General features: G+C 47.5%; 2 protein-coding genes across 3 annotated transcripts in view; one reads left to right on the forward strand and one right to left on the reverse strand.

Moving 5' to 3' along the window:
• Positions 1 to 8,483, forward strand: part of LHX6 (LIM homeobox 6) — a 14,442-nt gene extending 5,959 nt beyond the window's left edge. The window contains exons 3-8 of the mRNA XM_026860639.1: positions 869 to 1,089; positions 3,460 to 3,560; positions 3,643 to 3,738; positions 5,614 to 5,788; positions 6,478 to 6,581; positions 8,358 to 8,483. Of these exons, the coding sequence (XP_026716440.1) occupies positions 869 to 1,089; positions 3,460 to 3,560; positions 3,643 to 3,738; positions 5,614 to 5,788; positions 6,478 to 6,581; positions 8,358 to 8,378 (718 nt within the window). The 3' untranslated portion in view covers positions 8,379 to 8,483. The remainder of the gene's footprint in view (positions 1 to 868; positions 1,090 to 3,459; positions 3,561 to 3,642; positions 3,739 to 5,613; positions 5,789 to 6,477; positions 6,582 to 8,357) is intronic.
• A 396-nt stretch (positions 8,484 to 8,879) lies between these two features.
• On the reverse strand, positions 8,880 to 26,243 carry MORN5 (MORN repeat containing 5). 2 transcript variants are annotated; one of them, XM_026860583.1, is made up of 5 exons: positions 26,067 to 26,243; positions 25,618 to 25,729; positions 24,597 to 24,728; positions 12,817 to 12,932; positions 8,880 to 11,003 (listed from the first exon to the last, which is right to left on the reverse strand). In XM_026860583.1, exons 1-5 carry the CDS (start codon positions 26,211 to 26,213, stop codon positions 10,914 to 10,916), a joined length of 597 nt encoding a protein of 198 aa, XP_026716384.1. In that variant the 5' UTR covers positions 26,214 to 26,243; the 3' UTR covers positions 8,880 to 10,913. The 2 variants fall into 2 exon arrangements, with proteins under 2 accessions (XP_026716384.1, XP_026716385.1); XM_026860584.1 differs by having other exon boundaries at positions 8,880 to 11,559.
• Between the last annotated feature and the right edge of the window lie 6 nt (positions 26,244 to 26,249).

The raw sequence follows: 26,249 nt of genomic DNA on the forward strand, positions 1-26,249 counted from the left end.
TGGGGTGGGGGGCCGGCGGTGGGTGCAGCGGGGAGGCACAGCGGCTGCGGCCAGGGCTGTGTGGGAGCCAGCACCGGCTCTGCGGTGATGGAGGAGCAGCTCGCTTCTCCCCTGCTGCTCTCGCTGCTGCTTGTTGCATTTCTTTTTTTAAGCAGCAGAATACTGAGATGCAGAAGCCCAAACGAGGCCGTGCCTGACCCTGCCTGCGCTGCAGGTGCCAGCCCGGGGGTGCAGGGCCATGGGGGCTGCATCTGCTGCTCCCCACGTACCGCCTGCCCTCCGCCGGCAGCATCCAGCAGAAATGGGGTTTTTCAGAGGCGCCCGCAGATGCCCAGTGCCCGGTGGCGGGGTCCTGGCTGTCCTGCTGCCTCTTCGTTGCGCTGAGCTACTTTCCAGCATAACTCACTTAAGCACAATCATTGTCCTCTTGCAGTGAGGAGACTCCTCGTAGGAGGAAAAAGCAGATGCATGCGCCCGTACGTGTGAGGGGAAAACACATGTTTTGATTTATGGCAACGGGAGAGAACCGGCTCTGACACAGTTTCCATCCGTCTCACACTGGCTGTTATCAAAATAAAAAGCCCATGGGCTTGGGAGCTGATTCATGGCGCTGCGTCACCTCGGCCGTGCCTGGTGCTGCGGGGCCGTGAGAAGTCACACCCCGCCACTGCCCGCACCCCCTGCCGCGGGGGAATGGCATCGGGGGGGCATTTCTCTGCAGCCCCTTCCCCACATGGTGGGGTTGGGGCTGGACGGGGTTGAGCAATGGGGTTGGCAGCAGAGCCCGTGCCCCAGCGTCCTGCTGCCTGCCCTCGCCCTGCCTGCCCTCACCCTGCCTGCCCTCACCCTGCCTCTTCTCCTCCCGCAGCCGGTTTGGTACAAAGTGTGCCCGCTGCGGCAGGCAGATCTACGCCAGCGACTGGGTGCGGCGAGCGCGGGGCAACGCCTACCACCTCGCCTGCTTCGCCTGCTTCTCCTGCAAGCGGCAGCTCTCCACCGGCGAGGAGTTCGGCTTGGTGGAGGAGAAGGTGCTGTGCCGGATTCACTACGACACCATGATAGAGAACCTCAAGCGAGCGGCGGAAAATGGTACGTAGCCCCAGCGGCGCGGTTGTGGCCTCGCCCCAGGGACTGTGGCGGGGCCGCCCCTGTCCCCTGCGCTGACCCCCATCACGGGGTGCCAGGGTCGTGAAAAGAGGGTGATGGGTGGCCCTGGGGGGTTGAGCGTGAGGCCCTGGGCTGGCAGAGGGCTCATGGGGGTGGCCAACGTGCTGGCAGCACCCGCGGCTCGTGGCAGACCTGCGTGCCCCGGGCAAGGCCGGGGACAAGCCCTCGGTCCCATGCAGCCCGGCATGCAGTGCGTGAGGGAGCCACTGGGATTTTGAGGCTGTGAGTCATAAATCTAGAAGGTGGGAAAGCTGGCGGTCCGACAAAACCTTCCCATCATTTTCCACCCGCCCTGCCTGCCCGGGGACGTGCCGCTCCCAGTTGTCCCCACCGCAGCACGCCGCAAGCAGCCGGCCAGCCGCGGCGTTCCCAAGCAAGTGTGTGACACCGAGGTCACGCGGTGTCACATCTCCTGTCCCCTTGAGCTCAGCCCCATCCTCCTGCGTGGCGGCAGCCAGAGAGCAGCTCAGAGGAACAGATCGGTGGGGTTAGTCGGAGGTGGCGCAGTGCTGGGCAGTGGAAAGCACCTGAGATATGTTGATGTGGCAGCGACGGCAGCTCAGGGGAGGAGGTCGTGGGCTCAGCCCCGCAGGAGCTCAGCTCTGCCTGGGGCAGGAAGGAGCCAGGCCATGTCCTGCCCATGGGCTGGGGATGAAGCCGGTTTGTCTTGTGCCCATGGGGAGTGATGGCCACGGTGGCTACGAGGCTGTTGGCTTTTACCATGGGGGTGCTGTGCCTGGGGATGCTGCGCAGCCACAGAGACGCTGAGAGAAGTGTCTGGGGCCACCTTCCCACTGGACCCTGTGCCCACGACCCTCCTGGGGCTGGGGCTGCACTGGGCCATTGCCCCCGAGTCAGAGCAGGGCTCCAGCCCTCTGTGCCCCTCACTAGCCCTTGGTGGGCACAAGGAGGCAAATGCCACGTCCTGGCCTGTGCAGCATATGGGAACCATTAACAACCTGACATGAAAATAATCAGTGTTTCTGTTTACAGTGTTTGAGTCAGAGGATGAAAACATAGTGCCCGGTTGGGCTGGGAGGGTCCCGGCTTGGGACGGGGCTCGTGGTGTGTTGGTCCATGTGGCTGGCTGCTGCGGAGGCGCGAGCGAGGGAGCAGGGATGGAGGGGGAGCAGGGATGGAGGGGGAGCAGGCTGGTGTGAGGACGGCAGGGGCTGGTGCCGAGGGGTCCTGCAGACCCGTTACCCCAGCTGAGGGCTGGGGGGTGGGTTTGCTACTGCTTGTAAGGACCTGCTGGTGTGGGCTGGGCCCTGCGGTGTCGGGCAGTGCTGGGGCACGTGGCGAGGGTGTGGGTACCTGTGTCCAAGCGTCCCCTGGTTTTGAGAAGGGGGTGGGATCGCTTTGGAGAGCTGCAGTTGCTGCAGAGTTGGAGGGCCACACTCCCACACCCCCCTCCAGTAATTACCCAGCAATTTCTTCTGCACATGAGGTTTTACATACAAGAAAAATAAACAGATGTTGCTGAAGTCAGAGTCCCATTCATCATCTGAAAAGAACAAGTCAAACTATATGAGAAAGTCCTTCAACTCAAGCCAAGACAATCACAGTCCGGTCCAGCTCGGAGAGCGAGCGCCGGGTTGTGCAGGCGCATCCTGGGAGTGGGGCGAGCGCCAACCCCCTCAGGCATCCTCCCTCATCCATCACTTGGTGCTTCACCCGCGCCCCGAGAGCGGCTGGGCGCGACACGGGCTGCAGCAGGGACCCCGGTGAGGAACGAGGCCCTCCCCGTGGGCTCCACAGCCCTGCCAGCACGGGTGGGCTCAGCATGACCTGCGTGGGGAGAGGGTGGACAGTCCCCTCCTGGCACTGATGGAGGCAGCGCCCGCGGGGGAAGATGGGGCTGCGGGAGCGGCGTGGGGCAGGAGCGATGGATGTTGGTGATCCCGGCAGGGGCAGCGTCCAGGGTCCCCCTCTGAGCTGCTCCCTGGGGGCCAGCAGCACATCAGTGCTTCCCTTCGCACTCCACCTTGACATCTGTCTTCCCACTGCCGCCTCCCCGCCCCTTGGTCCCTGCGGCTTCCGACAACTCGTTGCATTTTTCTTAATTCACTGGTGAACTCGGGGCTGCTGGTGTCTCCTCCCCGGTGCGTGACGGGGCTCAGCACCCTGGGGCACCCCCTGAGCAGTGGTGCTGGCTGCTGCTCGCAGCACGGATGTTGTGGGCGACCCCAGAGCGATGCCAGGTGTGTTGTCCCCAGGTCGAGCGGCTGTTGCACACCGGGGTGACGGGCAGGGAATTTCTGACAGGCGGCACTTGGGGTTTCCTTCTTGTAGGCAACGGGATCACGCTGGAGGGGGCTGTGCCCTCGGAGCAGGACAGCCAGCCGAAGCCAGCCAAGAGGGCCCGCACCTCCTTCACCGCCGAGCAGCTGCAGGTAGTGGGGGGGGCCCGGGGGGGGCCGGAGGGGCTGCAGCTCCCCAGCCTCATCCTGACCCCTCTCTTCTCTCCCCGCCCAGGTCATGCAGGCACAGTTTGCTCAGGACAACAACCCCGACGCACAAACGCTTCAGAAGCTGGCGGACATGACGGGGCTGAGTCGGAGAGTCATTCAGGTGAGGGGGGGCTGGGGGCGGGCAGCATCGGGCAGGGGGACACCAAAAAGCTGCTACTACACAGGGCTCGCATCCCTGCAGCCCCTTGCTCCCGCACATCGACCCTGAGACTTGCAGCATCCAGCAGCTTCGTGCTGGTGACATGCCAGCACCACCCTTCCTCTGCCTCGCTCATCAGTTTTTGATTTGTTTTTCCCCCCCTTATGATGCAATGAAAAGAAAAAAAAGCCCCAGCCGGTCCCAGTAAGTTGCCAGGTGGGAAAGCTGCCGTTAGTACACGGTCCCGCCGCTCTGACATCAGGCACGGGCGCTTCCCCGGCAGTCAGCAGCCATCCCTGCCGTGAGCGGGCGAAGCTGCCTCGCTGGGGAAGCCTGGGGTCGAGAAGTTTAAAGAAAAAGGGGTTTTGCAGCCCTAGGGGATGCGGTGGCACAAGTCCCCGTGCTTGTGCTGTTCAGGAGGGAGGGGAGCGCGGTGCCGTAGGGGCTGAGAGAAATGCCCCCTCTGCAGCTCGGCTCCATACAGCCCAGCTTTGCCCCTTGGTGACATTCGTACTCTTCATGTTCATGTCCTGCTGACATACTTTCTACATGCGATAAACCCCACGACACTGATTAAAATAAATTTGGAGCTTTCGTCCAGGGTTGTTTTGCCAATGACACATTTAAATTCTGTGTGTGAAAATCTGGCTTAAGCCTCAGTTATTGAGATTCTTCGTTTAGCCAGAGATCAAGCAGTCTGCACGTTGGGCTATTTTTTATGTGGATATTTTTTAAAGGCGCTTTGAACAGGAAACAATTTGTCAAATGCTTACGACTGTTTCCTTCTCTGTGGTCCAGCGTGCTCGGCCTCAGAGAGCTGATCTTTGCACAGCCTTGGAGAAGACTTTTATTCCAAGCTATCTTTCAAAAATTAAAGCAGAAGAAAGAAATCAGCACATTAGCACGAAAAACCCCTCTTCCCATGCATGTTTTAGCTCTAGGATGTAATGCCCTAACTATTCCTTTAATTAAAAGCAGTAAGATGTGGTCAGAGGGTTCGTACCTGCTGCTCACATGGACTAGGGCTGTATCCCACCACAGTACCCTCCTCTCTCAGCTTTAATGTTCTGCCGATGTGGTTTTTTGAATACGATAAACCACCAGTGATTAAAACAATATTGTGTTCCTCATCCCTGAAGTCGTATCTTCTCCTAGTCCAAGCATTTACTCGGTTTTGTCTCCCCTTGTCTCTCACCAATGCTCACGCGTTTCCCAGCTGATCTCAGCCATGCTTTTAGGCCAGGCTGGCTGGGGTTTAAGGTTAAAATCTAAATACGACCTTAAAGGCGCTCCCATCACTTGCAGTGGAAGCTGTGCAGGGACGGATGAACGCAGGCAGAGCTTGGGTTCGGGGGTGTGTCTGCCCGGCTGCTCCCCTGGACGGGACGGTGCCAGTTACCAAGGGCTTTCACAGCCCCTCGAGCTCAGGGAGCAGCTTGTTGTTAAAATTACTTTCATGTGGAAGGGAATAGTGTGATCGTTAATGCGAGTTTTTGCATCATCTCGTCCAGGTGTTTCACTGAGTGACTCTTGTCACAAGTTTGAAAGTTTTAATGGCCCTGAGAATGACTGGTGTTGGTTTTGACCAAGACAAATCAACAGCAGAGATGCCACTTCAGGCACCTTAATGTCTGTACTGAGACAAAACTCTCGCTCTAGGGAGTGCAATACAAGGCTATGGATGCTGGTGGAATGCTGGTGAGGTATTTCAGTGTGCAGATTTCTAAATTTTTTTAAAATACTTGGAAGAGACACCCACCATAGGCTCTTGGTGAAGGACCACACTTCAATCCAACCGTCTTTCCACTGACACTGGGATTGCTGCTTTTGTTTCAGGTTTGGTTTCAAAACTGCAGAGCCCGCCATAAAAAACACACCCCCCAGCACACGGTGCCGCCCTCGGGAGCCCCCCCATCCCGCATCCCTTCCTCGCTCTCTGATGACATTCACTACTCGCCCTTCAGCAGCCCGGAGCGGGCCCGGATGGTGACGCTGCACGGATACATAGAAAGTAAGTGCCGGCCCGCAGGGCTCCGGCAGCGGGGTGCTCGGGGTCGGCAGGGCAGTGGGGAGCCCCCCGGGAGCAGGCGGTAGCACCACGGCCTGGAGTGCTGTCAGAAACGCCGTGACAGGGCGGGGGCATGGCTGGCACACGTGCTGCTCCTTCGCGTGGTCTGATGAACTTTGGGATTTTCTGAAGGGCCGTTTATGAGGAAGCCCCAGATGAGAGAAGGAAGGGGAGAGGGGGCTGCTGCAGGCTTTTTCCCTCCATGCCTCATCCCCAGGAAACTCACTGCCTGGGTTTTACCTGACTGGTCCTCGGCCCTCCTCGTGTTTTCTTTGTCATGGAGAAGAGGCGCGAATGTGCCTTGTTGAGCTCCGTGGTCAAGTGGTCTCCTTCCTGCTCACAAGATCAGAGTTGCTTTCCCTAACAGTTGCCAAGTGCCAGTGAATCACTGATAGTGGCAGGGCAGCTTTGGTCATATCTGGACGGAGGTTTTTGGCTCCGTGACTCTTGTGAGGCTTCTCCTCTCCCTCGCCCACGCGGGCCGTAGTAAAACGTGGCTCCTGCCATGATCCGCCGGGCACCTCTTCTTCCACGCGTGTCCTGAGCTGCTGCCCGGTGGAAGCCTGACCGTGCCGGTTGGAGGGCGTGTGTTGTTTGTAGTAACAGAGGCTGAAGCCTCTTCTCATCCACAGGTCAGGTACAGTGTGGACAAGTGCACTGTAGACTTCCCTACACTGCTCCACCAGTGCACCTCAAAGCAGACATGGAAGGACCACTATCTAATAGGGGTGAGAAGGTAATTGTAGTCCCTGTTTCAGGCTTTGGGGCCAAACCTCAACTGTAGCAAAGATTTTTTTTTTTTTTTTTTTATTTTTTTTTTTTTTTTTTTTGTGTCACATCATTGCCACTGCTGTCTCTTGTCAGCATCACTGCTTCTCCATGATCTCTGTGTCTCTTCTTAATTTTGGTGGCCCCCAGATTGATGTACCAGCTGTTGGTCAAAGCAGCATCACGTTGTTCTTTGCTAAATACCCCGCGTTGTTGTGCTGTACGGGGATGCTGTGCCTGCGTTCACTGAAGGCTTTTGACATCCTCCTGCCTGAACTCCTCTGGCTCTGGTTTCTCCCCTTCCCGTGTGCAATGAGCTCCATCCTCCCGCTCCGTCCCTCAGCCGTCCGCACGCTGTCGGTGCAAACACTGGCCGGCTGTTCACGACGGAGCAGGGGGGACTTCTAGCATGCGATAACTTTCCAGTTTTCCGTGAGTTAATAAGAAAGATTAATTTCTTGGGGATTCCAGTATTGCTTAAAAAAAAAAACCAACTGGCTGTTACAATATCTGAAGTAGGAATGTTATTTCACAATACCTGGCCAGGAAACAATATTGCATATTGATATTTTTCTCTTCAGCGTTTAAAGCATCTTGTCTGTCCTAACACACGGCTTATTTTGGGGCAAGACTTCTGAAACATGCTTGGGCTCACAAGAATTTATTTAGGATCCAAGTTTAAGTGGCTTCGTTTTGAGGAAACACTGAGCCTCTGGGAATTCTTATTGGTTTTAGATTTTGTCTTTACTGTTAGAAGTTCTCAGCATCTCTCTTTTCAAATCTCCGAATCCGTGCAGCAACGGCAGCTTACTGAGCTCCGCTTCGATAAGCACAAGCAGGGGCACAGCAAAGTCACTTTTTCAGTCTGAACGCTACCATTTTGTCATGATATCTGCACAGCAAGCTGGAGAGGTTTTGGAAAATATTATACTGTCCTGGTGCTGTCATTCAGAAAAACTTCACTGCAGCAAGTAGCTGCTGTGATTTAAATGTAATTACTGGCTTGCAGCTGTTGCAGAACTGGGTTCTCAGGACACGGAGCTGCCCCCCAACCAGCTCCTTTTCCAAACAATCACTTGCATGTTGAATTCCTGAAACCCGAAGCAGCCTCTTTTTTCCACATCCAAAATTTTTTTTAAAAGCAGCCAGAGCTGCGATCTTGGGAAAAGACACGTAAACACGAAGTCTCTGTCGTTTCCCCCTGCCCGTGGGGCACCCAGCCCCGCTCCTCTCGGGGTGCCCAGCGCAGCGGCTGTGGGAGAACCAAGCTGTGAGCAGCGGCTGCGTCCCCCGACGGCTGGCCGGGGCAGACGCTGTGCCTGCTGAGCGGCGAGGTGCAGCGCGGAGGGGAGGCCTCTGCTGATCAGCGAGGGAGGGCAGACACGGTGAGGATGGCTGGCAGCGGTCTTCATCTTCCGTGGCAGCGGCCGTACCACAGAGCGCAGAAGCGCTGGTTTCAGCGTGTTGCTCCCTGTGATCCAGCCTCACGCCCGGAGGTGCAGTGGCTCTGGGGCTGTGTGCGGCTGCTGTCCCGTTACCTCTGCCCGCGCCGGCCCCGTCCTGCGGGCAGGGCTGGCAGCCAGCGGGCAGACACCGGCTCCAGAGAGGGTTTTCCATGGGGAAGCGGCTGCCTGGGCGTCCGCGGGGCACATCTCTGCTCTGTCGGACCTGAAAACGCGTTTCCATTGCGAGGGCTCTGTGCCTCTGAAAGCAGCTAACGCTCCGCTCCCGTTTCTCCCACTAGGTCATCCTCTTTCAGTACTGACTGCGCGAACTCTTCCTCACCTGCCCATGGCGCTACCAGCACCACTGCCCCTCAGCCGCTGAAACACGACGTCCGGCCCAAGGCAACTGTTATCAGTCATGCAGGAGAAACTCAGATCCAGCATTCTCAGTTATTTCCATTGACCAGCACCTAACATCCACTATTATTTCTCCAGCGACACTCTGTGTATGTGTGTGTTGAGTGCAGAGTTACATTTTTCACTTGTTTCTTGTGGACTTGTAGAATGACCGTGAGTCTCTCCAAGGCAATGCCAGACACAGTCAAAATTAGTGACTCTACTGTGCTTGCAAATCTTGCTCCCAAACCCATGGGAATACGAACAAACCAGAACATGCTGAGTCTCGGGGGGGTCAATGATCACCTCTGAACATAAAGGAAGGAGGAATTTATGTGGTTTGGCCTGATTCTCTTTTTGCACCAGTGAAGCGCTGTCGGTTCTCGGACATCCCTCCTTATTTCCACTTGCATGTGTGAAATCTGAAATGGGCTTTCTGTCTCAGCAACTCGATATATACACAGACCTTCCTGAGCCAAACTCGCGGGTAGCTGAGACTCCACTATGTGGAAAACACGATGCCAGCTGGAAATAGGCAGTTTTTCTTCCTCCTCAAAGTGCTTTAGAATCACATGTCCTTTGATCACTCTAAGGTAAGTAAATCTTAGTGTTTTTCCCCCCCATTTTATAGGAGGGGAAACTGAGATGTCCTAAACTGAGAGGAACCGTGGGGGTTGGTGGCAGAGCCAGGTTTAGCACCCTGAAGTTTTTGATTGCTGACTTGTTCTTAGAACAGTGAATATCTCTCTCCTCTCACAGCCATCCGCCAAATCTTTTTTTTTTTTTTTTTAAATTTTTTACTCTTGTTCTTTATTAACAAGCTACTTTATTTCCTTGGAGTCATATTGGATCACGAATGGGTGATTTCAGAATGTACCTACACAAAACGCTCAGATGCTCCCTACTCTGGGACTGGGAACTCCTCAATGGAAGCTGGCCGCGAAGGGGTAGAAATATTCTGCCCTGGTGTGGACCCAAGTTCAGTCAGTGGAAACAGTGGGGTAGAAACTGGAGACCAGTTAAAAAGGTGAAAAGTGCAGTAAGGCCAGCAGGAACAGTCGCTAGCTGAGTGGACAGCAAGGTGATGGCTTGTTCCTTTATCTGGCAGCACCGCGCTGGTTCCCGCTGCCCGCCTGTTGCTCTCCCTTGCTGGAGCACGGCTCTGGCTCCTGCCAAGTCCTCGGACGAAGGCGCAGCCCGGGAGAACGGCTGCCGGCGGGGCAGGCACCGCAGGGCTCATTGCAACAGCAGAGGAAGTGCTCAGCACTCTGGCCCCGAATCAGGAAAAAACTCCGCAACGATCCTTCATTGACGGTAATAACAAAAAGTAAACAACTAACCTTTGCCAGCCCTTCTCAGTTTGCACCAAGCCAAGAGCAGGTCTGTAAGGAAACCTCTCTCCATGCAAGCACAGGGGTCTGTCTTGCTGCTAAGTGTCTGTGAGGCCACGTTTCCAAGAATGTGAAAGCCCACCATGAGCCACAGTTAGTGCGTAATGTGACTGAACTGTGCCTGAGGAACAGAAGACAGGAATCCATCCGTTGCATAACTCGTTTTTAATTCGAACTGTAGATACCTGTGTTTTTCTCTCTGGGAGATCCTGGATCAGTCTCCAGCGTCGGGCGGGTGGGCAGTCACCCACTGGTTTGGCCCGGCCGTATTGCCCCGGCGGCGAGCCTGCTCCCGACCGTGCTGCGGAGCTCCGTGTGACACCGAGTGACGGCCGGAGGCGCGAGGCACACGGCGCCCTGAGCCCACGGCGGTGGCGCGAGGAGGCGCGGGGGGTGGCTGCTGAGGCGGCCACCAAGACCTCTTGGTTTGAGAAATAACCCAGCACAAGCATGCATCGATATTCGTTGGAACAAATACATAGATAGAGATATACACACGCATACCTCTGTGTGCGTGTATGTATATATATTGAAAAAAATACATGGAGCACACGATGGCGATACCTTGGACGGTTAGGCCAGTATTCTGTCTAACTGCAGCCAGCAGCTTGCAGCTCTATCCCCAATTTAAAATAACATTTGAAAGGAGAGAGGAAATTAAGTCTGCAAAGTATTATTGTCACCTCCTGACGTGCGAATAACCATTTCCAGTGCGTAGCCAGTGACAAGGCGCTCCCGCGCGCCTGACCGGACTGGAACCGCTGCTGCAGAGGCGTCCCCTGGGGAGGGGACGGGCACCAGTTGCACCCTTGCAGTCACTTTTGTCCTTGTCCGTAGCAGTGAGAGAAGGACGGGCCTCCCCGTTGGTGAAGCGTTTGTAGTCGCAAGGTTGAGGGGGATCGCGGCGTCCGCACGCAACAGCCTTAGGGCGCTGGTGGGGGTCGGCAGGGTCACCGGGGCCGGACTTTCTGCTCCGTTTGTGCTCGCACATCCTAATGATTGTTTAGTTGTGGAATTAGTGCCATAAACGACTGGGTAGTTATTTCATTTAAGACTGAAGGAGAGACTTCAGGCTGTAACTTGACCCGACATCCCACAATACTTGAGATTTCCACAACGGTGTTGTTGAGGGGGAAAATGGTTTGATGCATTTCTCTTCTGTCTCGGCGGTGCAATGAAAGGGAAACTATTAAATGTGTATCTGCTAAATATCAACTTAGTTACTCATCAAAAAAAAAAAACAACAACAAAAACCCAAACCCAACAACCCACTTGTGAGATGAACTGTAGAGCAAAGTGTTTGTAACCGATACCACGGCCAGGCCTGGAGCACGAAGTGGAGGGCCGAGGGAGCACGGGGGCTTCTCTCTGGTGGAAGGGGACTCGGCACTGCCCGCGGGGCGAGCTGCCCCACACAGGCTGTGCTCCGGGGCACCTTCCCCCACAAGTAGCCAGGAGCAGCTTTGCTAATTCAGAAATCAGGCTCTGTTTATATTAAGCCCAAATTGTTTGCAAAAAAAAAAAAAAAACCCAAACTGGAAGCAATTCAGCTTGTGCAGTTTTAGAGCTAATTATGTGTATGGAAAATACTCAACTGTACCAAGAATGTAAGAAATCCTCTAATTTATTCAATACATTGTTTCACAACATATTTCACACTGACTGTTGCCACTGAACCAAACCTTATCTCAGGTCATTTGCATTCATCTCCTGTCTGTAGATTAAAAGAAAAAAAAAAAAAATCATTCTCATTTTCTTAAGTTTATTCAGTAATTGCCAAATGGGTTCTGGTGCAGCAATGCAGATTCCACGTACTCAACTTTTCCAGTTGCTATTTACAAAACCTTTTGCAGACAAAATGCAATGAGGACAGCCAGCGAAAGGCTTTTCACTCAAGTTGAATAAGGTAACTAAATATGGCTAGGGTCGGAAAGTGGAATGGTTTACAGTTTTATTGCCAATTTTTTTTATTTTTATTTTTTTTGGGCTCATGCTGGTTAACCCCAATGCCCGAGCTAAAGGTGCTTACACAACTTACTAGTTGGGACGGGGGAGTGGGAACAAATCCTGCACTACTATCAGTGATATATCTGTAGGATGCCAACTATAGACACATCAGTTTTATTTCATCCGCCGATCATTTTGTTGTAGCATGTTGCAATTCTGCATGTCTTGGCTACAATGGTTAAAAAAAAAAAAAAAAAAGAATTTCTCTGAATGAGTGGACAGTCAAGACTAATATTTATTTTAAAAAAGTAAAACTAAATTGTAAGCACTTTTTTGTAAAACCAATGTCTGTTTTGTTACATACTTTTAATGTTGTGCTTTGTAAATGTCTTATTTGTGTAATAAATAAAGTTAATGCAAGTAGAAGTGCTGGCACTTACATCCAGAAAATGATGTAATTCCATTTTATTTTATTTTTAAATACTTTCTGGCTTACTAATCAAGCAGCAACCCACCCAGTTTTCCTCTTTTATTATTTTGTTAAACTCTGGCTTCAGGAGAGTTCAACAAACGTTCGTAGTAAATGGATATAATTTCCTAGTTAGCAAACCAGTCATTAAAGAATACCTCTGGTGTACATTATTACAATGATCAATCAATATCAAAGTACTGAGCAAAAAGAGAGGAAAGGAATTCACCAGGACAGCTAACTAAAATCTGGGAAAATAATGTTGATTAAGATGGATTTGAATGACTTCAACACTGAATCTGAGGCACTCTTTTTAACAAATTGTTTTCAGGCTTAATAACGTTTGTGTATACTACTCTACACACCTCTCAGGAATATTTTTTTTTTTTTTTTTTTTTTTTTTTTGCCGTGGCTTTTTCTCAGCATGACTGATTAAATGATTATTTCCATTTTTGTTTGTGCTGACAAAGATGACAAAAAAGATTATATTCCTGTAGAGGGAACGGGTGAGACAAAGCCATGAGGCCAAATTAGATTTACGGTGAATCAGATTACCTGCTCTGGAATATTATTGTCTATCAAAACCTGTTTGCATGGGTTTGGTTTACGTTCAATTGTTTCATCCAAAGCTTTCCGGCAGGTCCGAATGATCCATTCATGCTCCTCATCATCTAAAAGGGAGATAAAGAGAACGTCAAATATCACCATGTCAGAGCCGCTCTTCGCATCGTGAGGCTCCGGCTCAGACAAACAATTTTTCCTTTACGAAATAAATCCCTTTTTAGCCATTGGCATCTCTTAGAACGCTTTTTGTTGGTTTGTTTCTTTAAAAGACTGTGTCTTGTTGGTTTGGAATTTGTCAAGGCAGGAGGGACTGGATCTATGGCAATGACTATTCATCTGTTTGATAAAATTAGCTTGGGCGGAGCTATGAGATTTACATGTATAGATTTTTTTTTTTTTTTTGACTTTTTGGCAGGAGATGTGCGGGAGATCCGTTGAAACTATCAGAAATTAAGATAGGCATTTTTTTTTAAATGCTATGTCTGTGTTGCTTGTTGGTTTATGAAAAGTGAAGGTAAAGAAATCTAGAGTCAAAACCTAGGTTCTTGTCTTCCAGCCTTTCTTTCAATGCTGTTTTCGAAACGCCCGACGCGATGACAGGTATCGATAAGCTGACAGAGTGGCTGATAGACGTGTTTTAGACCATCTTCTGTGTCCCTTGTTAGTATTCATGTCTGTCATATTTATTCTCAGAGCATAATGACAGTGTGGAAAGAAAAAAAAAAAATCAAAGACAATGTAGGAAAAAAAAACAACTGTCCAGCAAAGTTTGAATAGAAATTTTGTGTATGATTACAGAAAACAAGTTGGCAAATGTGAAGTTGTGGCTTCTTAATTCCAGGGATTTTTAAGAGTCTTGTCTCCAAAAAAACTGTTCTGCAGCCTTTTCTTTTGTGTTTGTGTAGGGGAAAAGGGATCTCTGTAGTAGACAAGGAAAAACAAACTTCAAAAAGCCTTGAAAAAAATCAAAGTATTGCTTAAAACAATACCTGTATTTATTTTCATATAAATGAAGTGCAATGGAGCTGCTTCTTGTGTTTACCACCGTCTTGACAAATTCGTGTTAGCTGGTTGTGACTTGTGTTTCTAACCTGCCCTGATCTAAATTTGAAGGGGTTTGTAGCAGCTCTTGTCACCTGCAAGAGGACACAAACAAAGGGCTGGTTGTGAGGAGGCTGGAGCTGAGGGGGCTGTAACCCCGGTGCTGCGAGCGCCGCCTGGCACAGCGCGCAGCCCCGCTTAGGTAGGTCAGAACAAATCAAGGAGGAAACAGGTTGCTTGGAAGGAGTCGAATTGTTGCGGAGATCCTTTGACCTTGGAGTTGTGCCTTTAAGTTTAAGTGAAATGGTTGCAGTTGAAGTGCAAAAGGTGGGAAGGTCTTGGGGATGAAGTGGTGCTAATGTAAGAAGTGAAAGCTCACAGAAGGGTAGGTGACAAATCAGCTTCGATGCGCAAGTTTTCGAGCTCTTATTGGCTGCCAGTGGGGTTTGAATCAAGTCAGCTTTGTCTTTCCTATTTTTCCTCCTGTTTTTTCTCATGCTGCCACCCCCTTTTTTCTCATGGCTGGCCGAGTGAGTGGAGTGCATGCCTTCGCTCCTCGTGAGGTGCTGCTCACACGCAGCGCTGCTGGCATCCTGGTGAAAGCAGGCTTACGGAACGCGTGTGCCAAGGCATCTGTCCCTCATCGGAGCAGCAGCACTCATCTGCCACCCTTGACAGCCAGTAATCAGCAAGGCTGGTGGCTCACAGGAGCATTTCCCTACGAGCCTGCTCTCCAGTTCGCTCTTTGCACGGAGTCACTGGTTTCCAGTGCCTGCTGACCCTCTTCTCACGGTGCTGCCTTGCCACAGCTCGGTCTTGGTGGTGAGCACCCACCTTTGAGCAGCACCCCAGTGACCGTGAATGGGTTGGAGAACACACTTGTGCTGCCATTGTTCCAACAGCTCAGCCTGCAGGCTTGCTTTAATGACTGAAAAATGGATACCGTTTGGATAGAATAGCTAAGTTCAGCTCTTTCTGTGTTTCACTGACATGATTTCTTTTTTACTCCCTGTGCCTATGAATCAATGGGTCCATAACAAAATACCCCTGTTAATGGCACGTTTCTTATACGGGTATAAACTAGGAGAAAATAAATGCTGAAAAATACGCTAAAAGGGAAATTAAAAAGATGAGCACTGAATCTTGCTTAAAGACCACGCAATCCTTACAGAGGCAGAGATTCCACTGAGGGCTGCAGCAGGAATGCAAATGTGGTCCTTAAGCATTCTTAAAAAACAACATCAAAGCCATAATCAATGTGCTGGCTTTTGTTCTATGCACTAGGTGTTCCAGCACAGTAACGACGTGATCACATGAGCCTCGGCTATAACAGAGATTGTCCAGCCTGGGTAGCTCTGTGATTTTAGCTGGAATTGCCTTAACTACAAAATAGTTTATCTGAGCTTGTAAGAATTGCATGAAAATGAAACTTTGTCTATTTGCGCCATGGTGAAGGAATAAATAATCCGTACACGCGTTACGCATCACCACCGTCTAGCCCGTCTTTGGGTACAGATTTATGTGGCTCACCTGAGTACTAGAAATAATCATCCTGCCTTCCTAGTGAGAAATCCACGGCGCTCACTTAGCTGAGCATCAGGGCTGGGAGCACTAAGCAAGGCAGATGTTAACTTGGCTTCACTGAACAGGTTTCCCACAGACCCTTGGTTTGCCTGGATTGTTTCCTTCTGCACTCTGGGATTTCACGGTCTCCCAGGAAAGCACACAGGGCAGGTTGCTCTAAGGATTTTAGCCTCCCTGGACCCGTCCTAAAATGTCTCGGTCCGTGCAGGGATCTGACCGTGTGCCAATGAAATAGGTGTTCAGCAGCGGCGCTTAACTTGCATATAGCTTAATCAGATGTAAAAACTGAACGCGCTACATGAATTTCAACTTTTCATATGAAAAGGATGTAACGACTCGATATTCCAAAAAATAACCTAAAGCAAATCCCTGGAACTGCTATCCAACCCGGCGTACCGCGCTACTGGTCTTGGTCTAGATAAGGGGAAACGAAAGAATTGATCCAGCCTAGCAGAAGAACCACAAACCCAGAGATGAGAATGGCTCCAGGGCTGGCTATGTGGGAAGAGGCAGGGAAATATTAGAATGTAAAGAGTTAAGCTATGGTAAAACATACTTTTGCTACACTAAAGAAGACTGGTTGATAATTACTGTAGTTTTAGGGCTATTTGAATCAGTGCAGCTGCAACCTCTTCAGTAGTAACCCCTGAAACAAGACAAACTGGGTTTATTGTACTGAACAAGTCTTAAAGCTCCTCCCTGATTGTTAGTAATTGGCAGCAATGGACTTAACAGCCTCTTGACTACCCTTTTTACACTCTACCTGACTGTGCAGCTAACAATTTAAATCACAGATGCCGATCCTTCTTTGTGGCAGCTGCTTGTTAACTACACGTTCCTCTTTTTCTGTCACTGGCTGCTTCCATAACCCTGCAACACCAGGGTTAGATTGGAGAATCACATTTCATCAATATTTAAAATGGAATTAAACCTTGAAGTTTGATTAATGCTACCGGATAGTGAGTTGTAATTACTATTTTGCAAATTGCAATTGTTTGAATATGTTAATATGATTGTCTAAGCACATCTTCACCTTCAGAAGTAATTTTCCCTTTAAAAAAGATTTGAAAAAAAAAAATACAAACTCTTTAATCAGCGGTAAATTATCACCCTGTGCACAATTAGGTTGTATGGGGTTCTTCGTGTTGTGTGCCGAATTTTGTGTCAGCTTATTTATCTTTAAAAGTTTTCCATTTTTTTTAGATTTTCCTCAGTAGAATAAACATTTATGGAACAGAGTTTGCTGGAACAGGACGAACAATGTTGACATTTGAAGGTAAAGAAAAAAAACCCTGTCTGAAAATTTTGTTGCGATCTAGTGTATCCCTATTCAGTTAGCAAAGGTTAACAAGTTATTCCTTCCAAAGTTAGTGAAATATTATTATCATGAAAAATCATTGAAATATTGGCGATAGCGAGAGATCTTAATGGATGAGTTGTTAAAATACACGTAACCATTGACTGATTCTCTAGAATTCTTTTCTTGTCTCAATCAAGATCTGTTTTCTAGCGCCCACAAAATATATTTTGAATATTGTGGGTCGGATCTTCAGGCAGCCCAAACCGGGACGGCTTCTCTTTTATTTTTCTAATTAATTCAGGCTGTTTTCATTAGGCGGGCAGAGGCATACGGAGCCAACCCTGGTGGCCACCTGCACGACTGATGCCCAGAAACAGCATCTGCCCCCGGTAGATGATTAACCAGGGGCACACGTCCTACGGATCTACTGTTGGATACACAGTCAACAGGTCGGTTTGGATAAGAGTTTTTTTAGGCAAACCCAACCAAATCTGTTGGTCACACTGTGTTCATTAAGTAGCCTGTTTCAAAATTAGTTCTTCTCAACAAATAACTGCTTTGAAAGTTTCTTCCTTGGTTTGGGTGGCTTTAGGGGAAGCTCCAAACGCCAGCGAAGGCCGAGCAGGTGTTTGTCAAAAATGCTCTTTGGGGTATATTCCACTGTGAGCTCAAACTGCAGCCCGCTTAAATCAGCGGATTTCTCCTCAGCATCTCTGCAAAACGAAACCACTTGCCTAATTTTCAATGTTCAGTCTAAAAGTAGTGGCGGAAGAGACTTCCCCAACTACACACTCCAGATTTATCTCTCAACTGGGACTAGAAAGAGCTGAAAATTCAGGGTGGGCTTGCTTCAGCGTGGTTCCAAGGGCTGACCTGAAAATACGCTGTAATTTAGGTGCATTTAATCTTCCTACATTAAATGCATATTATGAAGTTGAGCATTATTTGCTTCTAGCTATCGTGTCTCTATGTTGCTTACGGAAACCTCAGCTGTGAGAGACTCCTCAGGACTCTGTGTGCTCAGGTGTCTGCAGCTTTGCTGTGTAGGCTTCCAGATTTGCCCTCTCAACTAATGCTCTCCCAGGAAACCACCTCGAGGTGCACAGGAGGACGTACTGCACTGAAATTAGAATACTTGGTGGCTCACACAGGGAAGGAAACGACATCGTTCACCTTGTCTGGCTCCGCGTTGGGTGTTTGTACTGCACTTCGTAGCTGTATGTGTTCCTGGTGTCTTAAAGGCTTTGTCTACGCTGGAGCCCTGATGCTCACTCCGACACACGCCAAAATTCACATCCGTGGCTCTCTGCCCAAAGGCAAGCTGGGACCAGAGGTGAGCGGGCACGTCCCCTCAGTCACTCTCACTCTGTTAAAGCCATGCGAGCCCGGAGGGGAGTGGCTGTGCCCTGGTGTGTGCTGCCACCCGGACGGCCGCGGGCTCTGGCGTAGCCCGAGGACACGGCCACAGGGCAAGAGCAGCTCTCCAGGGCCACGGTTTGTGAGAGGGTGTTTACAGCAGGCAAGCCTTGACCAGGAGCTGAGCTTCCTCTCTCTTTGCAGAGGGCCAAGCACACGCAGACCATTGTAAACCACAATATCATGTAATTCTTTCGCATGCCTGACTCCTCCCATCACCCGCAGAGCAGTTTATCATGTTCTTCCACTGGAAATTACAATCACATGTGATAGCATCTCAGCCATGGATTCGGCCTGGCACACCCCTTTCATTTCCACTGCCCCCTCCGGGTCCCTAGCACCACTTTCCTTACTGTACCTGACCCCTCCAACATCAAGGCTGGCAAGAAAATGGAAAATATGTTTTCAATTAACCTTTGCTTCCACCCACAAATTCTCACCCTTCCATTTACTTTTAATTACTGTAATTCCAAAATGGCCCCCAAATGAACTTTCCATCTCTTGTAAAACTTGTTTTCACACGAACTGTACAGTTGAACGTAAGTGCCTATAAGACTTGTCTATAACGTATTTAATGGATTCACAATAGGGTGACTAGCACACAAACAAAGTAGTTATTCTTGGCATGCCACTATTTGGAACTGAAACTTTCACAGTTTTCAGAACGATAAGTATTTTAAGACCAGGAAACCACGAGCAACAATATCTCTGCAAAAGCTATCGCTACTGAAATTACTGCGGTAACGTACAACGTGATGCACATATTAATACTATCTTTGCTGGCTATAGTCTTGAATATAAATCATACTGGTTCATAATCTGTTTTACTGAATGAAAGGTATTTTATCTTAAAACACGTAAGCCGAATTTAATCTAAAATATTTTCTTGGTTACACACTTTGACACTGAGAAATAAGTATGCGTTTTGCGATGGCATTCAACATGTGCCTGATCTTACCACCTGTCTGCATACGAAGATACGAGAAGAGCATAGGATGGGTAGGAGAATTGGTCCAACATTTTAAAAAAGCATTTAGGGTAGAGTAAGAATAGACATGAAACTACTTGTCGTAGCAGTCCGGGATCTTCCCTTTAAATGAAGGAAACTCAATTTCTTCCTGCCATCTTCGCTTCAATACTCATTCATTTGCCTTGCCCGCTTGGCAGTCCCCAGTTTGATACTTGTTAATCCTCTATCTCTCCTCCTTCTAAGATTTTTGATTTATTTGTTAAGCGCTGAAGATTATTTAGGTCCAAAGCTCTCACAGCAGGACAAAAGCTATCTAACTAAAAAATAGAAAGAGATAGACAGGAGACACTTGGAGATCCAGATGAAGGAGTTACAATATAATTCCTAACCTTTCTCTTAATATAGTATTTTTCAAATCTTCCGGCCATCACAGAAGCAGTGAGTCTGGGAAGCAAGTACCAGCAAACTGGAATTGTATGAATGTGGGCAAAAAACCTGTGTCCTAGGACTAGACACAAGAGAAGAACATATGTGGGAGACAGAGGAGATAAGACCAAAAGGTGAATTTGTATGGACTTTTGTAGAGCCTCGTGGGCAAGGAAAACAAGCTGAGTGCCGTAGCAAAGAGAGAAAACATTTTTTTTTTTTTTGCAATGGTATTGAGGAGGAATATGAATCAAAGAGGCCAGAAAGAGGAGGTAGCAGTAAAAAGGACAAGCACTACAGCTGTTGCAAGAACAGCAAAGGGCTACTCGCATTCGTATGCTCTACTTGTGGAAACGGAGAGGAGCTTTGGCTCTCTGTTTTAACAAAACCCGGTTTTCAGAAATAAGTTTGTCAGCCAAAGTAAAAAGATCAATGAATTGCAATAAATGGCATTTAGCATAAAAATTAGTAAAATTTACAATTCAGTTAACTTGTTCAATGTTAAAAAAATCAGCAAACAATAGACACAATTTGTTTTGTTCAGAGCCCAGAGGTAGAGACCAAATCCTCTAAATTAATTTCTGCAAAAGCTGGGTTGTTTTTTTTTTTTCCAAACAGGTCTGGATCCTATTCGTTGTAGAATATACTGATTACCAACTATTTTTAAGAGCTTTACACAAACATTATTTCTTTTGTTGTGTGAAATGCAGAATCAGCCATCTGGCAAATGCCCCAGAGCTAAAATCTTTTACATGACATATAATTCAAAATGATTAAATATACAACAGAAAATAGCTATAGCATTGCACTTAAAATAGCATGAACTTTTACTGCCGATCAAAACTGATTTCTTTAGCTTAACAAGTATCCAAAGAACAATTATTTGAAGAGCTTTTAAGAGTTTCAATATGTAGGAACTAAACCTCATCTAAATTCAGTATCTTAAGTCAAATAAAAAAGAAACAAATGTACAAAAGATTAAATGGTCCTGCGTTATAAGTAGACATTTAAATCTATGGGAAGCTAAATTCATTCGCACAAAAATACTATATTCCCTCTGTACGTGTATTGCTGGGGCTTTCCTCTCCATTGCTAAGGGCATCTGCCAAAACAACTCTTGCATTCTTAGGCAATGACTAGGGACTAGCCTGGAATCAGACTGTTCATCCACTCCCTCCATCACCAGAACGGGCAATTTCAAAGAAGAACAGGGAATAAAGCTCCGTGCATGATCTTTTTTTTTTTTTTTTTTTTTTTTCCTGCACCGCAGTCGACTTTAAGTTAAACTTGCTGTCTTTTTTCCAGAAATACTCCAGGCCTGAAAAATTGCCAGGTCCTCATCCCACACCCAGTTCTCCAGTAGTTTATGAGAAAGAGCACGCAAACATCTGCATGTATTTGGGGTACATGAGGGTAGGTACAGAAATAATACCCTGTGTAATTATTGAGCGGTTATGGCTCTGTTTCTCAACTACATTTTTCAGACAAGTCAAAGTCTACATTTCCCAAAAAGCACTTGGTGCAAGTCAGATCTGAGTTGTAAGGCAAAAAAGTCTCAATGTAGGAGATTTATCTCATGGCTTTGCATACTTGGATAAACCTGAAATGGATGAATACATCGCTGTTGACTCTCCAAAAAATTTTGCTTCTAAATTCCTTCAGACTAAGCATGAGAACCTTCACCCCAAGGTAACAATGTGAGGAAACTGCAAGTCTGTGATTACTAAGGCTTAGAATTAAAATGGCCTTGCACCCTTGCCTGGAGAGTTGGGTCAGCCTCACAACCAAGGAACCTCAGACGTTCTAACCCCAGACTTTTCTAAACCATAATAAAATCATGTTCTTGAATCTTGACCTTTTCAGCTCATAATGGTTCCTGAAGGCGACAAGACTTCCAGGTTTGTAGAAATCCTAAACTGATTGCTGGCTGGTTTGGGAGTGCAGCAACACCAAAACCTCTCCTCTTAATACGACACTTGTCCCAGTTTTCTGGGTCTAATTCTGCTCTTAATAACACGAATGTTAATTCAGTTACCTGACTGAGCTTTTAGCGTAAAGGCAGGCTTTGCCCGTGATGTTATATGAAGAGCTAGGTACACTTCAGGTAATACAGACCGCGGGATAAAAAGCGACCCTGTGCACCATGTATATACTAATTAAACCTGAAGATGGAATATGAAAGTAGTAGCACAAATATTCTCGTATTACAAAGAGAAAAAGCATGTTTTTTTATTATTTATCCCATCCTTGGGAGAACCACAGGAGAAACAGGGCAATTTTCATCAGAAATATCTTTGCTTTTCATTAAAAGAGAGGTGACCCGGGCAATCTCCTATAATCTTTTCCATCTCAGTATAACAAAACTTCTATTTTTGATGGTATTCTCTCTTTGAAAAGCTGTGGGCTTCTCCAATATTTGGGGGTCCTAAAACTTGAATTTTACAGCTCTTCTTGTACCTCCCTGCTTTGCATTAAACATAACATCACTGAAAAAATTGGGAAATCTTCCCATCTTTCTATTGACCAAACTCTGTTACGAAGGTGCCAGGAGTCCTATTTCTGTGGGGGAAAAAAAAAAAAAAAAGTAATACTCCTAGTGAAACAGGAGTCTAGTCCCAGTATCTATTCAAAATAAACAACCTATCTTCTTACAAATGAGCATTCCCATTCTTATTTATGTGTTCAATTTTGCGTACTTCGCAATACTGGAAAAAAAAAAAAAAAAAAGAAAAAAGATTGGAGAACACATGGAGAATCAAGAGAAATTTGAGCATCCCTGAGGAAACAGAGGTTTAGGGACGGAGTAATAACTGCAAGATTGTAATGAGGATTTGGAAAACTTTGCTAGATAAAAACATATAACAAAACTGTTGCTGTCATTTCGTTCCCTGGGCCTGATTATGTTTTCACGATGGGCCTTTGCACTGCTTTAACAGTAAAGAGCTCTCTAAGTAAATGAGTATCAGACCTCCACGCTAGTGAAACGCAAGGCTTGCCAAATTTCACAGGAGTCTCTACGGTACTCTACGTCCACTCGTCTTGACAAAAGAAGTGGTGGAAGCAAACTCAGTAGGTTCAAATGGCGTCTGTTTTCCTCTCCTCGGGAGCGGTACCTGGCTGGAGCGGGGAGGCAGGTCAGCGCCAGGGCTGTACGCTCCCCTGCCCTCTTCCACAAACAGCCGAGGAACAATCAGGAATTGCTTCATAATAGGGCCAGGGTGAAAGGTGAGAACTGGAGTATTCTGAAAGCCTGCTGCCAGACCTGAGGAAGATAGTGTCATTTTGGTAAACCTGTCAAGCTGTTGTAAGAACTTCCTGAATGCTTCGTACCATCTGCTTTTGATGCTTTCAAGACTTGGCTGGAAGCCTGGAGGTTTTCCTGCTCCTTCCTGCCCAACCTATAATGGAGTAATTCTGGATCTGTTCCCTGTCATCCCAGCCTCTTCCTCAGTTTCTTCTGCTTACAGCTGGGGGTTTATTAATTTTTTTTTATTTTTTTTTTCTTTACTGCAGTGGCCTTGTGCCCTGAATCAACTCTCCTGGGGCGGTAAGAGTTCCTCTGATGTTGAACAAGTGCCGGGTTTTTCAATTGTGTTCATGTTCTTGAGAGGAAGGGTCTGGCCTACATGGCACATTCCTTCTTCACACTCACATCAACAAGTTTAACTTTGTGTCCAGGGCTCTCAATGGAACGGCCACACAAAGCACATCTCCAACGACTCCGTCAGGCTGCACGCTGCGCTGCTCTGGTTAGAGAATATTGATGGACACAATTTGTAGGGTTTGAGATAAATGTCATAAAGGACAATGAGTTCAAAGAACAGATTAAAAAACAATAAATTGAATTCCAAGGCGTTCCCTCCTGTACTAATCTGTGTAGGTTCCTGTGTTTTTGGAAAGCATGTTGCTTATCTTCCTCATCAGTAGGCCCACTGCATTCCAGTATTTTGGATCAATGCCATTTGTAATAATCTAGATCAGTTTTTATTCAACGTTTATAAAACAGGCCATGTATCATAGGGTATATTTTATAGCAGATGGTATCTCCAATTCATTTAACCCCCCCCCCTTCAATTCCCTCCTCCAAAATCACAGTGCGTACTTATAAAAGCTCTTGAAAGTAGAGCAGAGCAGAATTTTTTTTTTTCAACAAATAGTAAATTTGCTGAAAAATGGAGTTTCCAAGCAACAAAACTGTTAAACTGTGGCACACTGAAAATGAAATGTTCTGTCTTCTAGAAACACCAGGTCTTGCGATTTAGACATTTGGGGGGAAAAAAAAAAGTGGGGTGGGTGGTTGCTTTCAGAAATCATTATTTAAAAAAAAATCTGCACTAAAAAGCACAAAGGTTAAATTGTCAGAACACAAAGCGTTTGTTTCAGGTCAGATTACATTTTTTGAGTTATCCCAGTGTCAACTGTTTGGGGATCTTCTGTGTGGTTTTAATTTGAAAAGTTTCTTTTTTGGCTTGATGAGAACTAATTTTCCCTGAGGATTATTACTCTGGGGACTCATCCACAAGACCCAATATTTGTAAGACTACTCAAAACACAGCTCTGCAAGGTGACAAGAAAGTTCCCTGTTGATCACAGCATTTAAACGTAGCCCTAAGACACATTTCAACAAAACGGACTATTCTTACATGGAGAGATAAGCACACCCTGAAGCACATTGCTGGTTCACAACGCAGAGTTAAGTCAAGATCAATGATGTACACCTTACAACCACTCCCTTGCTTGAGATCATAATGGGAGAGATTGAAGATTTTCCTGAGGTTAACATATCAAATGGTAACAAAGCATATTTATTCATATCTGCTTGGGAATACTTCATTGTAATTTTGAAAAATAGGATTTATACAACTCTGGGGATACATAAATTGCTGATAAAAATAAATAAGTAAAAAATATTTTTGCTCAGTGATAACAGGACCAAATCACGGACTTTTTTTTTACGGTTTAGCTTTAATCACACATCCTAGAAGATATGATGAATAAACTCATCTTAGTTTACCTTGCAGAAGTTAATCATACCTGCGTTTCTCAGAAACCTGAGTTTGTAGTCAACAATAACTCTGGTTTCAGGATTATAGAATCCATCCCCACAGTCGTAACATCCTTCCGGGATTTTTCTGGGAGGATCCAGGTTTGTAAACTGAGAAATGTCTGAAGATAAAAAAAACAAAGTATTTGCTTTATTTTGCTGCTTTTCCCATTTGTGCCTTTGATCAAGACACCTAACAAGTATTACATCTCCACGGCATCTGCTATAAAAACAATGCAGTTACCTTATGACAAATTTTATAAAACATCTTGCAGATGGAGAAAACGAAAATGGAAAAATCCAGACACAAAAAGTGTGTTGTGGAAAGAAATCCCTTTGATTTCCCCGTTCACGGCCCTGTGATTCAGCCCACTAAGCTAACACCACAAATATGACCCCAAACTCCAAAATGGAGCCAGGAGAGCCTTGCTGGCCTCACAGAACAACTACATGTCATCGCTGAAATATTCTGTGTATAAAGAAGAGTATTTTATGTATTACATTATATATTTTATTTACTTGTTCCTTATAAATCTTTTCACCTTTTGACTGTAGACAAACAATTATATTATAAAACTTTTTAGCAAAAATATAGACTTGACACAAATGTTTATTTTGGTATCTACTAAAAAGCTACACGGGGCAGATGCATTCAAATTTTATTTGATGTTCTGGATGTAAATGGATTGCTTTTGCTCAACTTTTCTATATTAAAAACACACTGCTAATGCCGTGAAGGCAGAATGTATAAAAGGGTTAATCAGGATATCAAAATCTGTTGAAAACAAAGTCCTGTCCCAGGAGTCAGCACTCCAGAAGAGACCAGGCTGCATCCTGGGCTGGTGGAAGCTGGTGTCAGCATTCTTCTGGCAGCATCCTACCGGTCGGGTCCTGAAATTAGCCAGAGCATTTCTGCTCCATGTTACTCATGTAGCCGAATTAATCTTTCTTAAGCAAAGTTGTTAGTTTAATTCCTTCCAGACTCTTAGGATCGCAAATGCAATTCAGTACCTGCTGGTTTAAGACCAGAACAGATTTCTGTGTAAAATCTTCTGTCGTAGCCGTCACAGTAATGCCATTTTTTATCTTTGTATTTGAGACCATCTGCAAAAGTGTATTTCCCCTGCAAAACATGTTGAAGCAGAGATTTAATAAACATGATGGATGGATTGAGTACGACCAAGGTTAGCGTTTCCACTGCCAAAACCGTGCGTTAGCCGAGCAGAATGAGTGCGTGGTTCAGCTCGGGCTTAAACAGTCTTGGGAACCACATCTGCGGAGCAGCCCCACCCCTCACATTTTGGGTGCGAGACCCCACCGAGGGGGCGAAAAATTGGCTTGGCTCAGAAATCCACTTATTTCACCTCAAAACCCTCCCTGAGGTGGGGCCTCGAGGCAGGGCCGCTCCCCGACAGTGGAGGCCCCTTGGGGTGCAGCTCCCCCGCCCCTGCCCGGGGTACCTGCGTGGGCACCCCGCGGTGCCAGACCGCCCGGTATCTGCCGCCGTTGGGGAACAGCAGCTCTCCCTCGCCGTCAAACATCCCGTCCCTCAGCGCTCCCCGGTACTCGGTGCCCGTCGGCAGCGCGTAGGAGCCCTGTCCCTCCATCCTGGAAGAGACAGGGCGGTTGGGGAGGGGCTGGGG

Source organism: Athene cunicularia (genome assembly GCF_003259725.1).
Source record: "Athene cunicularia isolate RWA chromosome 17 unlocalized genomic scaffold, athCun1 chr17_part1, whole genome shotgun sequence".
NCBI lineage: Eukaryota > Metazoa > Chordata > Aves > Strigiformes > Strigidae > Athene > Athene cunicularia.

Excerpts from the sequence above, each read along its gene's own strand:
- MORN5 (XM_026860583.1), bottom strand. The coding sequence starts at position 26,213 with ATGGAGGGACAGGGCTCCTACGCGCTGCCGACGGGCACCGAGTACCGG. Across the intron at positions 24,729-25,617 it reads TTCTGGTCTTAAACCAGCAG|ACATTTCTCAGTTTACAAAC; the intron begins GTACTGAATTGC and ends TTTTATCTTCAG. Across the intron at positions 11,004-12,816 it reads ACAATAATATTCCAGAGCAG|AAGAGAAATGCATCAAACCA; the intron begins GTAATCTGATTC and ends CCGCCGAGACAG.